Here is a 15266-nt window from a genome sequence, read left to right as displayed (position 1 = left end):
GAATAAACAGTCACCTGCTCATCAATACTATAAATAATAGATAGAGTAGCACAGGAGAGTCAGAAGAATCAGATGGAGTTTGAAGCTTTAAGGTGGTGAAAATGTCTTGATTTCCAACTGATCAGGTGCGTTGTGGTTCTTTGTGGTCCTGCAGGACATCGAGTGTCTGGCCAGTGACGGGATGTTGCTGGCCAGCTGCTGCCTGGCAGGACAGATGCGTGTGTGGGACGCTCAGACTGGAGACTGTCTCACCGTCATCCCAAACCACGGGTCAGACCGACAAGTTTGTTTCATGACATGTATTTTTATATGATTTTTGTTTTCCAGAACTAAATTCCTGCTCTGTCTAGTTTAACAGATAGAACCTAGATGGATGGATGGATGAATATTGTGACATATTTACTATTTTTATAGCCCCGCAACATAAACAAACCTTTTTCATCATCATCATCATTATCCCTTTAAATACTTTACTTATTACTTTACTTATTATCATTGACGAATTGAAACAAAGATAAATACAGAGTGGGACATTTTATAATTTAGTAATAAAGGTGTCAGAGTTCTCTTGTGACTGTGACTCGGTTGTTAAATGAACATTAAACATCTGTCTCTGCTGACTGACTGACACTTACATCAGCAGTTTATCTTTGTCAGTATCTGCTGCAACTAACCATTATTTTCATTATCGATTAATCTGTCGATTATTCAAACGATTAATTGATTAGTTGTTTGACAATGTCTTGTTTTCAAAGAGATACTCAGTTTATTGTCATAAAGGAAAAAGGGAACCAGAAATATTCACATTTAAAAAGCTGAAATCAGAGAATTTTGACTTTTTTTTCTTATTATTTCTTTATTATTATTTATTCGATTATCAAAATAGTTGACGTCAATTAATCTAATAATCGATTATTGTGCGATTAATGGATGAATAGTTGCAGCTCTGTATCTAACCCTGGGGGCTGTGTGTGGGTTTCAGGCTGAGGCGGAACAGCAGCAGCGGCTGCTGGGACCAGAGGGACGGCTGGGACAGCATGAGCGGGGGCGTGGAGCAGGAGGGTCTGGGCTCGGAGGGCTGCGACCGCTCCCTGGGGGGCCACGGCCTCCCCGAGGACGAGGGCTACCCGCTGAGGCGCCGCACGGCCCCGGCTCGGCCCACGCTGTTCACGGACCAGCCCGACCTCACCCCGCTCATCGACACCAACTTCACCTCCCAGCCGCCCTCGCACCTCCCCGCCCCGCCCAGGGGGGGCTTCGACTTCGGGGGGCTGGTGGAGCGCGCCTACATGGAGCACGAGCCGCCCTCGCCCTCCGCCTACCCCTCCCCTTCCTCCGCCTCTTCCTCGCCCCCCTCAGGAGCTAAACTCCAAAGAAGCCCCAGCCTAGGGGACGCGGCCGGACCCCCGCCCCAGGAGAGGGCCTCGGCAGCGGGGGCGCAGGCCACGGCCGACTGGGAGAGCTCGGTGTGGGCCATGGAGCTGAGAGGGAACCTGATCGCTGCTGGAAGGAGCAGCGGTAAACTAGAGGTGAACACGTTAAGATGGGTTATCATTTTATCATTTTATCATTTTATCATTTTATCATTTTATCATTTTATCATTTTAATCGTTTCACACTGGATGAGTTTCAGGCTCCTGATTATACTGGAGCACAATTATTTAACCAGTTAAAAAGCCGCCGACACTGAGCTGCCTGAGGAGTTTTACTGCAGCCTGACGGCAGCTCAGACCGACCCGGCCACCAGGCTCTGATAAACACACCTGATCCGCGCTGGTTTACAGTATCCTGCCGTAGTTTAGCCGCTCGCTACCGGAGCTTTACATTTTTTTTTAAAAAGCACTGGTCGTGGTGGCGTGGAGAACAGCGGAGTTTCCTCTGCTGCAGCTGAACAGCTGACATGTGGTCAAGACGGAGCTACAGACCTGTCAGTGTCTCACGCTGCATCTCATTATTATTATAGGACTTCAGCCTCAGAGCTGACTCCTGACCTGTCCCATGGAGCTGCTGTGTGATTGGCTACTGAGTTTTATTAATGTTTTCATCAGGCTGAGTTCAAGTTTAAGTAGTTAAATACAGTAATCATCATAGTGTAGTGGCAGGAAAGACCATTTCATCTGTATGTATCAAATGTTGTGTTATATATGTGATTAAAAATGCAATTAATTTCGATGAATTAATTACAAAGACTAGATTTTTTTTTTTAATGGAGTCCCGGCCCTAATGAGAACATCAACTAAACTGATCCCAGTGCTGTGTGACTGTAAAGTGACTGACTGTACATGTGTTGACAGCTGTGGGACGCCGTGGAGGGCTCGTTACGTTGCAGTAGCGACGACGGCGTCTCGGGGATCACAGCTCTGGCCTTCCTCAACAACAGGTGAAACACACACACACACACACACACAGAAACACTCCACTACTACAGAGGTTTATTATGTCAACACTGATGAAACCACAAGGAGTCGTTGGTCTCCACACCACAGACACAGACACATACAGAACATTATGACACTGACAGGTGAAGTGAATAAAACTGAATAACAATTCATCAGGCCCTGCATTCCATCTGGGCCCCGCCTGTAGAGCCGCGTTTCCACCAAATCAACAATCTTTTTCTTTTTTACCACAACACAGGGCTCACATCATGATATCATCTGTATGTTGAGCGTAAAAATAAAACAAGACACATTTTATTAGTATAGCCCATTTTTACCAACAGTTTGTCTCAAAGGGCTTTACACAGCATGATAACAACATCCTCTGGCCTTAGACCCTCACATCCACTGAGGAAAAACTCCCAGGAAAACCCTTTTAACAGGGAAAAAACCAGAGAAACCTCAGGGTACAAATATTTAAAATAAAAGTAAAACTTTACTGGTCCATAGTTTTCTTTGTTAGATACCTCAAGAGACTTTTGGTGATACATGTGGGGAGAGAAGGCTGGCCCGTGTGCTCCCATCCAACAGACCAGCTACTGCTGCTGCTTCTGATAGAAAGCTGTCACAACACACAGCAAAAGAGACAAAACCAATAGTAGACAGGTGGTCATGATGTTATGTCTGATCGGTGTGTAAATGAATGTACCAGCAGCTTGTTATCTTGTCACCTAAATACAGTAACTGTGTGAATCAGAGTGTTGATCATGTGTTGGTCCTGGTCAGAATCGTAGCGGCTCGGCTCAACGGCTCTCTGGACTTCTTCACTGTGGAGATCAACAAACCTGTGGGTCTGCTGCAGTACCGAGGTGAGACATGTGGCTGCGTTAGAGCAGAACACGCTGCTCTCTGCTGTGTTGTTGATAACACTGCCCCCCCCTCCTGCAGGCCCCCCCAGAGGCAGCATGCCCCCGTCCCCCTGTTACAGCAGTGAGGACGTGATCAGCCTCCACCTCACTCGCTCCATACAGTGTGCTCACCAGAAGCCAATCACGGTGCTGCGAGCAGCCGCCGGGAGGGTGGTGACCGGCAGCCAGGACCACACAGTCCGGGTAACACACACACACACACACACACACTTCCTGTTTAAAGGGATAGTTCAACATTTTGGCAAATTGTCCCATTGCCATCCCTATAGTCTTAGAAGTAGTTTTGTTACCTTTAATTGTTGTTGCAAGGCGGAGCAGAGCCGTGAGCTGCTCAGAGCTACGGAGGTTATGAGATAATAACGGAACGTTACAACACAGAGTTGTTTTTCGAGGCAAATTCATGCAAAACCACTGATGCGTGTTCCCGTCGGGGCAGTTTTTCAGCAACAGTCTCTGTATTTCCCTCTAAAACAACTCTGTGTGGTAACGTTGTGTTATTATCTCATAGCGTGGTGAATGTGCAGGTCACAACTTGTCCACCAGAGCGTTGTGGAGTTGTTGGATTGTGTATTTGATGAGTTTGATGAGGGAAACCAAGAAATCCCATAATGAGCCTCCGTAGCGTAGCTCTGAGCAGCTCACGGCTCTGCTCCGCCGTTCTAAAAATAGCTTGCACCGACAATTAAAGGTAACAAACCTACTCCTAAAACTATAGGGGTTATGGCAATGGGCCAATGTGCCAATTTGAACTATCCCTTTAAAGTCCTCCATGCTTTTATTTTTGTTTCAAGTGCATAAAACTTTGATTCTGTTGATGTGTCAGATTTATCGTCTGGAGGACTCGTGCTGCCTCTTCACCCTGCAGGGTCACTCTGGAGGGATCACAGCCATCTACATCGACCAGGTCAGTATCACACACCCCCTCTACACACACACACTCACACGGGTAGTATGTGTATGACACTCATACTTCCATACTTAAACTAAGTGTTTTAAGCATCTAAGTGTGTCTCAAATGACAAGTATGTCAACATGCAGTGTACTGTAAGAGCCTGGATCCTTCATACCCTCAGTGACCGCGGTCTTGGCTACGTAGTGGAGTAGAAATCATGTAACTCAACATACCGGTAGATCAGTGTTCTCTGCCGGTAAGAGAGAGCCAGTGGCGTGATCGCCACCTCACATTAAACAGGTGGCGCACACAAGCACAAAAAAGGACCAGTAAAGAGTTTATTATTGCTAATTGAAATAACCAACAGAACCAGCCAGTAGATGTGTTAACAGCCCATAATAGTGTTCACAAGAAAAGACTGGCAACCACTGCAGTCGCTGCTTCTGGTAAGTGCACAACAACTGTATTAGATTTGAAACAACACTTTGTGCACTACAGAAGCTGTAGGTAAGTCCATCCATCCATCCATCCATCCATCCATCCATCCATCCATCCATCCATCCCTCCATCCATCCATCCCTCCATCCATCCATCCATCCATCCATCCATCCATCCATCCCTCCATCCATCCATCCATCCATCCATCCATCCATCCATCCATCCATCCATCCATCCCTCCATCCATCCATCCCTCCATCCATCCATCCATCCATCCATCCATCCATCCATCCATCCATCCATCCATCCATCCATCCATCCATCCATCCATCCATCCATCCATCCATGACAGTGTAGTATTGAACTGAGACACAGCAGAGTCTCCCCTGGTGATGGGACCGGTCTCGTCTCCCCTGGTGTTGACTCCTCTCTGTGTCTCTCAGACCATGGTCCTGGCGAGCGGCGGGCAGGACGGCGCCATCTGCCTGTGGGACGTCCTGACGGGGAGCCGCGTCAGCCACGTTTACGGTCACCGAGGCGACGTGACCTCGCTGGTCTGCACCACCTCGTGCGTCATCAGCTCGGGACTGGATGACCTGATCTGTATCTGGGACCGCAGCACTGGGATCAAGCTCTACTCCATACAGCAGGTACTGGAGCGCTGACCCGCTGACCCGCTGACCCGTCAGTATGTGGTTAGGCTGTGGTAACTTCTGATACCAACCAGCGTCTTTATGCACTGAAACCTGGAACAGCTCGTCGGTCTGACTGTTACATTTATCAGTCAAAGTGTGATATATATACATATATGTGAACATAATGGCTCATAAATTGGTGAAGTGGGTTGATTTGTGAATTTTACAACTTTTATTGGAATAGATACTGTATGTGAAATTATGTCATTTACAATACAAACACAGACAAAGAAGTACATTCAAGATACATAATCAACACATCAGGTATACAGTATTGGAGGAAAGTAAAAGTAACAGAAGATGACATAAGAAATAAATGAGCAGTCAGTGAGATGGGTCAATTAAAAACAGGAGCAGTTGGTGGTAGAATAAGATAAGATTAGGGTTTTAAATTGCCTTAAAGGGACAACCAGGAGTTTTGGAAAAGCGAAGTGTTTTCCCACTACATTTATGAGCCTCCGCACCGTGAAATTCTTTGACCGGTGCAAGACAGACTCATGTTTTCATTCATCAAGAATTAAAGTCAGAGGTTGGAAGACGATCACATACCGTCGTAGTTCCGCGGCGTTATTCTCATGACTCACCACGAAGGAAACGCTGGTCGGCTCGCCCAGCATTTCCACCACCACTAATAATAACAAAATAACCATAGAGACAAAACCATAGATTTATCTAAAATGGACCATTAACAAGTGGTAACGGAGATTCATCCACATTAATATCAGACTTTTTATAACTGAATAGAAACTCCTCATTGTCCCTTTAATGATAAAAAGGAAAGTTCAGTAAAAACAGCTGGAACCTTTGGGTGTGTTTAATAGGACCTTGCATTAAAAGATACCAGTGAATTAATATAATAATAATAATAATAATAACTTTATTTATTTAAGGAGTTACAAGGTGCTGTACAGCAGAAATAAAAACATATCAGATAGAATTGCCTGACAACAACATAATAAAACCACCAAGAGAAGTCAAATAAAATTGGACTAAATATAGACTGGCCCTACTCTGTCCTCCTGGTCTGATAGGACCAACCCTTCAACCAATCAGGAAGCCCCAGACTAGAAGAGATTTGATTGGTCAAAGATACTGGGAGCTGTAGGGTTGTTTTCAAAACAAATCCTGCCCCCCCCAGTTTAACAAAAAAACCCCTGAACATGTCAGCTTGACTTGGTGACAGGAGTTTTCTTTTTAACATGTAATAAACAAACCAGTAGCTAAATGATGTGTGTGATGTTTCCTTCTCTCCCCTCTCCACCAGGAGGTGGGCTGCGGGGCCAGTCTGGGGGTGATCTCCGAGTCTCTCCTGGTGACGGGGGGCCAGGGCTGCGTGTCCTTCTGGGACCTGAACTTCGGGGACCTGCTGCAGACGGTCTACCTGGGCCAGAGCAGCGACGGTCAGGGCGTCCGCCAGCTGCTGGTGCTGGACAACGCCGCCATCGTCTGTGACTTCGGCAGCGAGCTGAGTCTGGTCTACGTCCCCTCGGTGCTGGAGAAGCTGGACTGAGGGGGGACCATGAGGAAGAGGAGGAGGAGGAGGAGGAGGATGGTGGGGGGGGGGACACCCCCCCACACAGACAGAACAGACTTTCCCTCTCCATCACTCCAACCTTCCCAGGCTCCTTGTTTCCATGACGGCGTGGAGCGTTCCCCGCACACGGCCACGCTGTGATCTGTATCAATCAACAGGAGTGTGTGTGTGTGTGTGTGTGTGGACGGAGAACAGCTGAACACTGTGCAACCTGCTGCATTCTACCGGGGGGGGGGTCACACCCCAACACCCCCAACACCCCCAACACTGATGAACTGACGTTGAACCAGGAGCTTCTCACCGCTCACCAGTCTGTGCTTTGTGTGTGTGTGAATGTGTGTTTGTTTTTGGTGGCTCTGCCCTTTATGCTGCTGACACGGGTGGGGCTTATACACTGACCCCCCCCCCCCCCACCAGATAAAACTGTCTTTATTTTTTAATATTCCCGGTGAGTCTGACGGGTCGACGGCCTGTTGGTGAGCTGAGCAGTTATATAGGTGTGTGTGTGTGTGTGTGTGTGTGTGTGTGTGTGTGTGTGTGTGTGTGTGTGTGAGAGAGAGAGAACTGAATGATTGTAGATGTTTTTTTATGGTGAAGCTGCTGAGAACAAGACGCCCAGACTGCTCTGAGGGAGGTGTGGTGATACTGTACAGACTGCCCCTCCCTCCAGCGAGGCGGGGGCTGTACAGACTGCCCCTCCAGCGGGGCGGGGGCTGTACAGAGTGCCCCTCCCTCCAGCGAGGCGGGGGCTGTACAGACTGCCCCTCCCTCCAGGGGGCGGGGGCTGTACAGACTGACCCTCCAGCGGGGCGGGGGCTGTACAGAGTGCCCCTCCCTCCAGGGGGCGGGGGCTGTACAGACTGCCCCTCCCTCCAGGGGGCGGGGGCTGTACAGACTGACCCTCCCTCCAGCGGGGCGGGGGCTGTACAGACTGCCCCTCCCTCCAGGGGGCGGGGGCTGTACAGACTGCCCCTCCCTCCAGCGAGGCGGGGGCTGTACAGACTGACCCTCCAGCGGGGCGGGGGCTGTACAGAGTGCCCCTCCCTCCAGCGGGGCGGGGGCTGTTTTTATATGTATAAATCTATTATTTATTAGCGGTACCTTTTTAAATAACAGTTTGTTTGTGAACGGCTAATCCTGGCTTAACCACAGTCTAATGATGTGGAGATAAATGTAAAGATGGTGATTGTTTCTCTGTGTGTGTGTGGGGGGAGGGAGGAGAGGGGGGGGGGGCACTGCTTATCTTGGTGATACTGGAAACACTGAGGTGTTAGTTACCTTATCATCAGGCTACCTCCGTTTTACAAACAGCTTGAATATTGGACGACGATGCTGACGTCGTGTTTACATCGGCAACCGCTTCTTTCCCTTTTTTAAAAATCTAAACTGTGCCCTTTAGAGATTCTTTTACAAATCACGGTCAAGTAACAACCGGTTGAACTCAACGGTCCCAAACGATGACAGAGCTGCGTCACGCTGGGTTTTCTAGTCTAGAGAAACTCTAGAGTTTTATTCCAACCTGCTCCTTTTCTCTCTGAAGAGGCAACAAAGACATGAAGACTCTTCATACGTCCACTTTCTACTCTGAGCAGTTATTTGACAAATGAAGTGCTCAGTTTCATTCCAGCTGCAATCATCAGTGGATTCATGGATCCAGGAATCAAAGCAACTGTCCAACAGGTGAATTTCTAGATTTAGACTTTGGTCTGATCAGACACATTCAGACCAAAGTGGTTTTGAAGGAGATTTTAGTCCGTGAGTGAAGGAACAAACCTTTGTCTCTTCTCATCACTGTTCTATCAGGAGCCATGTTTTCACAGCTGTCATTGATTGTTACCATAGTAACATTGGTCTTAGACCTGACTGTCGAATATTTTAATTTTATATTGAGTCAGTCTTTATTTTAATGAAACGGTTTCTGGTGTTTGACAGAATGAAGGCTGATCCCAGGTCAGGGTTAGCCACCATGTGACTGTAGTCACAACTGTGACCTGCTGAGAGGAAGTCAACAACATCCACATCCAGAATGGATGAGGAATCATCCACCATGTTGGCGTGGAGGAGCAGCGACGTCGCAGCACAACACAGCAGCTTTCTGGAATAGGCATCAAATGAATCAACTAATAACCAATCAATAAATACTCAAGATTTAATAATACATTTACAAAGTAAAATACAAACAAAGACAAGAAAGAGCTGAGCACAACATTGTTCTACACAAACAGCGTTAACAGTGACGTTGGGAATAGAGAAGAAATGAGTCATAATAAAATGATTAGAGCTTTAAAGGCTTTTACAGAAGGATGAATAACTGGACTGGATCTTCTCTTCACTTTCCTTGTTCCGCTGCTTTTCCTTCTCTGAGCTCAGAGTTTAATAGTTGGTAGGAAAAGGAAGAGCAGCTGGAAGATCCCATGATTTATTAGCAAATATTATAAATTGATATATTTTTCAAATGAATAGATGTTTTAACCAATGAGAGTTTTATGCATGTTTAAGTCTTGAGTATCTACTGATTAGTTGAGTTCAAGTCATTTCATATTCACTGCCATTAAAATCTGAACTTTATTACCTCTCCTGTGTGGTCCTGCTCCTCCATGACCCTCAGTCTGTGTTGAATGTAGTCCAGAGGGTGAGACCCACAGACCCTGTACCACAGACCCACAGACCCTCAGACCCACAGACCCTCAGACCCTCAGACCCACAGACCCACAGACCCTCAGACCCTCAGACCCACTGACCCACAGACCCTGTACCACAGACCCACTGACCCTCAGACCCACAGACCCTGTACCACAGACCCTCAGACCCTCAGACCCTGTACCACAGACCCACTGACCCTCAGACCCTCAGACCCTCAGACCCACAGACCCACAGACCCCCAGACCCACAGACCCTCAGACCCGCAGACCCCCAGACCTCCAACCCCCCACAGCATCGCAGCGCTAACCCAACGCACTATTAACCCTCTGACACACATGTCCACTCACACACCAACGTCGGCTTAACGCACAGGACAGGTGGAGGTGCAGCGAGTCGACGTGACGGGGTCACAGGTCTGGTTTCAGCAGGATGCAGCATCAACCTGTTTCTCTCTGTTAGCAGTGTCAGTGTTCACACACCAGACCTGCGACCTGCGACCTGCGAGCTGCTCTGGACCCGTGTTCATGTTTTAGCTTTGTGTTTTCTGTTAACAGTAGTCCAGAGAAGTTTAGAAACGGATAAAACGTGTTAGCGCTTAGATTTTTGCCTTTTAAACTTCTGTTTTCTAGAAATGTGAATTTAACTTCAAGCTACAGTGAAAACATTTTTTGGAAATAACGTTTATTTACTCCCTGGGGTGGAGTCAAGCTAACGGTTCGGGGTGGGAACACAAAGCCAGAAAACAGCTTCTTCAGCTTCTCTAAAGGATTTTAGACTCTCCTGGTCGTCTGGATGAAAACATATCCAGATGCTGCAGCATCTGGATGAAAACACCCAGATGCTGCAGCTGCTGAACAAGAAGTTCTACTACAAGTTTAAACTCAAGTTAAACTGTGGTCCAATCAGGCGGCCGCCGGCTGCCATCTTTGTTTCAATCAAGAGACAGAACGGTTAACAGATCACGTGTGATTAGCAGCAGCTGACCGAGTAGTTTCTGGAGGTAAACTTTCAGAACAACTGTTTTTAAAGGGATAGTTCAACATTTTGGCAAATTCGCCTAGGAGTAGGTTCATCACCTTTAATTTCTGGTGCAAGCTGTTTTTAGATCAGCGGGGCAGAGACGCGAGCTGCTCACAACACAGTACTTTTGCCATTCCCTGCACATTTGCCAAGATATGAAATAATCATGTGTACATGAAGCAAATACTCACTACTTTTTAAAATTACTCGGCCCAGTAGCCGTGTCTGGAATGTAGTTCCGGCTACGCATTTGCCTCAAAAACAACTCTGTCTCATAACGTTACATTATTACTTTTTATTGCGTGGTGAATGTGCAGGTCACAACTTGTCCACCAGAGCGTTTTGGAGTTGTTGGATTGTGTATTTGATGAGTTTGATGAGGGAAAGGCAAAAATACCTTATGCCATGCAGAGCTCACGTCTCTGCCCCGCTGATCTAAAAACAGCTTGCACTGGTAAGACTATAGGGATTATGTCAATGGGAGAATTTGCCAAAATGTTGAACTATCGCATAAACTCACCAAAAATATCACAGGTTTGTTTTCCTGTAGAGAAACCAACAGTTCCATCTGAGGAGAGAAAACAGCTCATTACTGCTGAACAATTAAATAATTAACTTCAATTTGCCTAACTGATACTAAAATGACTGTGCTGTCTTCACAGAGGTTATGTAATGGGACTTTTTCTTGGGTTGACCAGTTCCCAGGCAACCAGAATGTTATTAGTAATAACCAAGAAGTGGTGAAGCACAAAACATTGGGTCTTTTTTTTTTACATCAGTGTGTATGTGCTGTTGATAGACTTGGTTACTGCTCTTCCTGTCACTAGTGTTTGTGCTAAACGTCCCAGCAGCTGTTTCACTGTGTTGTGTTCAAGCCTGAACACATGGATGTTACTCTGTACAGTACACGACAACACTGTCTGTTGTGTTTCTGTCGACCTGAATGCTGCATTCACTGCCTATGTGGGAAGTGGGGGGTATGTGGGAATTCTCACCTTCTTTAGAGACTGAAAACACCACAAGAGGTCAAACAGAACTGACCTGGAGACAGCAGGTGTACAGAGTAACGTCCACTGACCCAGAACATGGTGCAACACTGTGATATAAATAATCATATGATGGAATAGAGCTGTCAATCAATCCAGAAAGCGAGTAAAACTACTGGATTTCCCTAAATGTTGAACTGTTCCTTTAAAGGCAGGAGGGAGGGCTGGTGTAGCAGCTTCAGTCGAATCGTAGCTTCTTATGAATGTGTTGGTTCATCACATATGGACCGGGCCTTGGTAACAAAACCATATCCATCACAGTAGTCTAAAGTCTGACCGTCGCAGCCCGTCAGGAGTCGTCGTTAAAGCAGGAAACAAAGAAAAGAAAGAAAAGAAAGAAAAGAAAAACTAGAACACAGAAACCAGATGTTTGACCTGGTCTGAGTCTGATTCTCCAGCAGCCGCCTGAACCGGACAAATCACCACGTGTGTAGTTTCTCAGGTGTCACGGGAAAATCAGATGCTAAAGGAAACAAAAGCAGAATCTCCAGCTCCCTGTCTGCCCCCCCCCCTCTCCCTCTCTGCCCCTCTCCCCCCCGACCTCCTCCCTTCGTTGGCAGGCTACAATCTACGCAGGCTGTAGTGGTGGAGGTAACTTATTTACTGTTTTGTAACATGAAAAAGCGCAAGACTTTGTACTAATTTTCCAATAAAGAGGCTTTGATACCACACACACGTTTCTGTCTACTGGGTTTATTGGAGATTTTCTTTTTTACAATGATGAATGATTAGTGACATTTTCTTCATTTTTTGGAATAGTCTAACTTTATTTAAGATATTTACAGTGTTACAGACGAAGAAAAAATAATCAAACTTGTTAAGACGTGCTGATTGGTATGATGCTCTGTGTTACCGTGACGACGATTGAACCGAGGGGTGTGTTTTTTGTGTGTTTTCTTCTTTAAAATAGCTCCGCCCGGCTCCTTCGGCTCCACGCGGACGTTAGTTCCAGTCATTAAAACGGTGAGTGAAGGCGGTGCCTCGGCCAGGCCGTGATCATGGAGTGCATGCTGGGAACTTAGTTTAGTTTAGAGTTTGTGGCTGTGCCCAGATCAGGTGCTGGAAGTGCAGAACAGGTTCGTCCATCACGTCGGTGTAGAGAGAAGCAGCAGAGAGCGACAGCAGACGAGTGCATAGTGATCTGGTCCCACAAGCCTCCGCTGATGGAGGAGTTCAGCCAGTGTGTTGGTGTCGCCCCCTAAAGCAGCGGAGGGACACCAAAACTCCCCAAGAAAAAGAAAAAGAGAAACCCGAATCCGTCTGCCACCAGGCACATCTGGTTCTACACCGCTGCTCGTCTCACGCTCCAGGATTCAGCGTGTTGGGTTTTATTTTATCTTCTAGAAGCGAGATTAGAAAGCTACAGGCCCGGCGCCGCCCGGTGTGGGGGGGCGGGGGGTGTGGGGGGGGTGAGAGGAGCGTCTCAGAACTTGTTGAGGCTCCACAGCGGGTCCAGGCTGCTGAGCGGGTCGTCTTCCTGGTCCTCCCGGGTCCCGTGGAGACCCTGGCCCTCGGCCGGCTGCAGGAAGCTCTGCTTGGTGACCCGCTGCTTCCCTCGCCCCCCCCCCTCCATGGAGAAGGCCTCGGGGGTCAGAGAGGCCAGCAGCTCCAGGGAGGAGGGGGGGGGCGGGCTGACGCTGGGCGCCGCCTCGGGGAGCGGCTGCTGATTGGCCGCCGGAGGGGAGGGGGAGGCGGCGTCCAGCCCGTTGGGTGGAGGTGGAGAGTGGGCGGGGGAGGAGAGAGGGGGGCTGAAGGAGGAGGAGGGGGGGGGGCAGGGGTCCTGCAGCGGCTGGACGTCGGGGAGGGAGGGGAAGTCTGGGAGGAAGGAGCCCCCCCCCTCCTCCTCCTCCATGGCGGGGTCGGTGGCGCTGGGCGGCCGGATGCTCAGCTTGGCGATGGTGGCCTGAATGGAGCTGATGGGCATGTCCCCCCCCAGGACCAGGTCCTGCTGGGACTCCTGTCTGGAGTAAGGCTGCAGGGGGCGGGGCGGAGTGGGGGGCGGAGTGGGGGGGGGGGGCAGAGGTCAGACCACAGGAAGACACGAGAGACAGAGTCAACTCCAGAAGCTACTGATGTTGTTTTTAAACTTGATTTGTTTTACATCATTTACACTAACATCAGCAGGTCACTTTAAAGGATAATTACCGTTTTTTACAATCTGGACCTTATTTCTAGCATAAAATATGATCCTTTCCTCACCCAGATACTTTGGTGTCCTTACGAGTCGTTCCGACGAAATGAGCTCCAGCCGAGAGGCGCGTATATCTGTATAATGTGAGTACACGGGGCAGCAGAATGCAGCCTCTAAATAACACATTATCTGCTGTGAAACTCCTTCATTTCACCAATATTTAGTTGTGATAGGCTAGTGCTATTCCCCTCTGAGTCCGGGGTTAGCTGTTATCAACATCTGGGGTCTGTAGGTTGACCTGCTGACCTCTGACCTGGATGATGTCATCTCTGAGCGCCACCCGGCTCATTCTGATAATAATCATCCCGCTGCCCCGTGTTCTCGCACTATACGGATATACGCGGCTCTCGGCTGGAGCTCATTTCATCGGAACAACTTGTAATGACACCAAAGTTACCTGGGTGAGTAAATGATCATATGCTAGAAATAAGCTCCAGATTGTAAAAAAACAGCAATTCCCCTTTAAGTGAATGTACTAGTAACTAGTTACTTTCCCCAAACAGTAACTGAGCTAATAACTGAATAACCACATTATAAAATGTTACTTTTTTATAAAATGCTCAAATATGTCAAATTACTTGGACTGCCCCCCCCCCCCCCTCCTAACCCTCAACCTCGTCCACTGCAATCCAAGTGTCCTGAAGGGAGATAGTCCAGAGTTCACTGCAAACTACCTCATTTAGGACATTTTTACAGCCTCAACAGTCCTGGATTGAATTTGCCTGGTGCCGCGCTCTCGCGTTCACATGCGTTCACATGACATCAGAGCACAATACAGCAGGTTTAGGCTGTAGAAATGTCCTAAATGACATTGTTCCAGGTAAACTCTGGACTATCTCCCTTCAGGACACTTGGATTGCAGTGGACGAGCAGCATGGAGGAATGTTAAAGGGTTTTTGTGTAGTTTTATGGACGTTTTTGTGTCGGGCGCTGTTGACCCTCATATAAAGTTTTGAACGCCCCTCCCAGGTCTCCAGATGCACTTTGAGGAATAAAAAACTACTCCAGAGTATTCATCAGCATGAGGGGGAGTCTGAATTTATTTTTTGGTGAGCTATTCCTTTAAACTACTGTTACACTTCTGCGTCTGTGAGTCCAGATCACAAAGTGAACGTGACACTTGGACGTCTGTGTAAAGTCCAGTTGAAGTCAAGTCAGTGCTGCCATGACGACAGCAGAACTAGACTAGAAGGAAACTACATGACAGCCATGTAGCTGTGACCGGAGCAGGAGACTAACCTTTGCGGCTGCAGCGTTGGTGCTCTTGCTGCAGGTCGCCGTGGTGATGCCGTGGCGCTGCAGGACGTGCTCGGCATGCTTCAACACGGCCTCGTAGCAGAACTTGAGGTGGAGCTGGACAGGAGACACAGAGGAGGGGGTTCAGAGACTAGACCTCCATCACAGCAGCAGACTGAGAGGAGGGGGTTCAGACTGAGAGGAGGGGGTTCAGAGACTAGACCTCCATCACAGCAGCAGGCTGAGAGGAGGGGGTTCAGAGAC

The 15266-nt window shown here is 48.0% G+C and overlaps 2 protein-coding genes across 3 annotated transcripts in view; one reads left to right on the top strand and one right to left on the bottom strand.

Moving 5' to 3' along the window:
* Positions 1–7505, top strand: part of scap (SREBF chaperone) — a 50055-nt gene extending 42550 nt beyond the window's left edge. For both annotated transcript variants that reach the window (XM_085803471.1, XM_085803470.1), the window contains exons 16-23: positions 155–270; positions 983–1529; positions 2295–2380; positions 3165–3247; positions 3327–3490; positions 4131–4211; positions 5081–5287; positions 6597–7505. In XM_085803471.1, coding sequence (XP_085659597.1) covers positions 155–270; positions 983–1529; positions 2295–2380; positions 3165–3247; positions 3327–3490; positions 4131–4211; positions 5081–5287; positions 6597–6842 — 1530 coding nt within the window. In that variant the 3' untranslated portion in view covers positions 6843–7505. The remainder of the gene's footprint in view (positions 1–154; positions 271–982; positions 1530–2294; positions 2381–3164; positions 3248–3326; positions 3491–4130; positions 4212–5080; positions 5288–6596) is intronic.
* Positions 7506–12967: 5462 nt separating this feature from the next.
* LOC146971503 (tyrosine-protein phosphatase non-receptor type 23-like) lies at positions 12968–15126 on the bottom strand. Its single transcript, XM_085803469.1, has 2 exons — positions 15006–15126; positions 12968–13547 (listed from the first exon to the last, which is right to left on the bottom strand). Exon 2 carries the CDS (start codon positions 13497–13499, stop codon positions 12999–13001), a length of 501 nt encoding a protein of 166 aa, XP_085659595.1. The 5' UTR covers positions 13500–13547; positions 15006–15126; the 3' UTR covers positions 12968–12998.
* Positions 15127–15266: the final 140 nt, after the last annotated feature.

This window comes from Trachurus japonicus, chromosome 16 (assembly GCF_045865225.1).
Source record: "Trachurus japonicus isolate A0001 chromosome 16, Traja_1.0".
In the NCBI taxonomy this organism is placed as follows: Eukaryota; Metazoa; Chordata; class Actinopteri; order Carangiformes; family Carangidae; genus Trachurus; species Trachurus japonicus.
The sequence above is the reverse complement of the archived record's forward strand: the minus strand, read 5'-3'. Positions and strand labels throughout refer to the sequence as shown.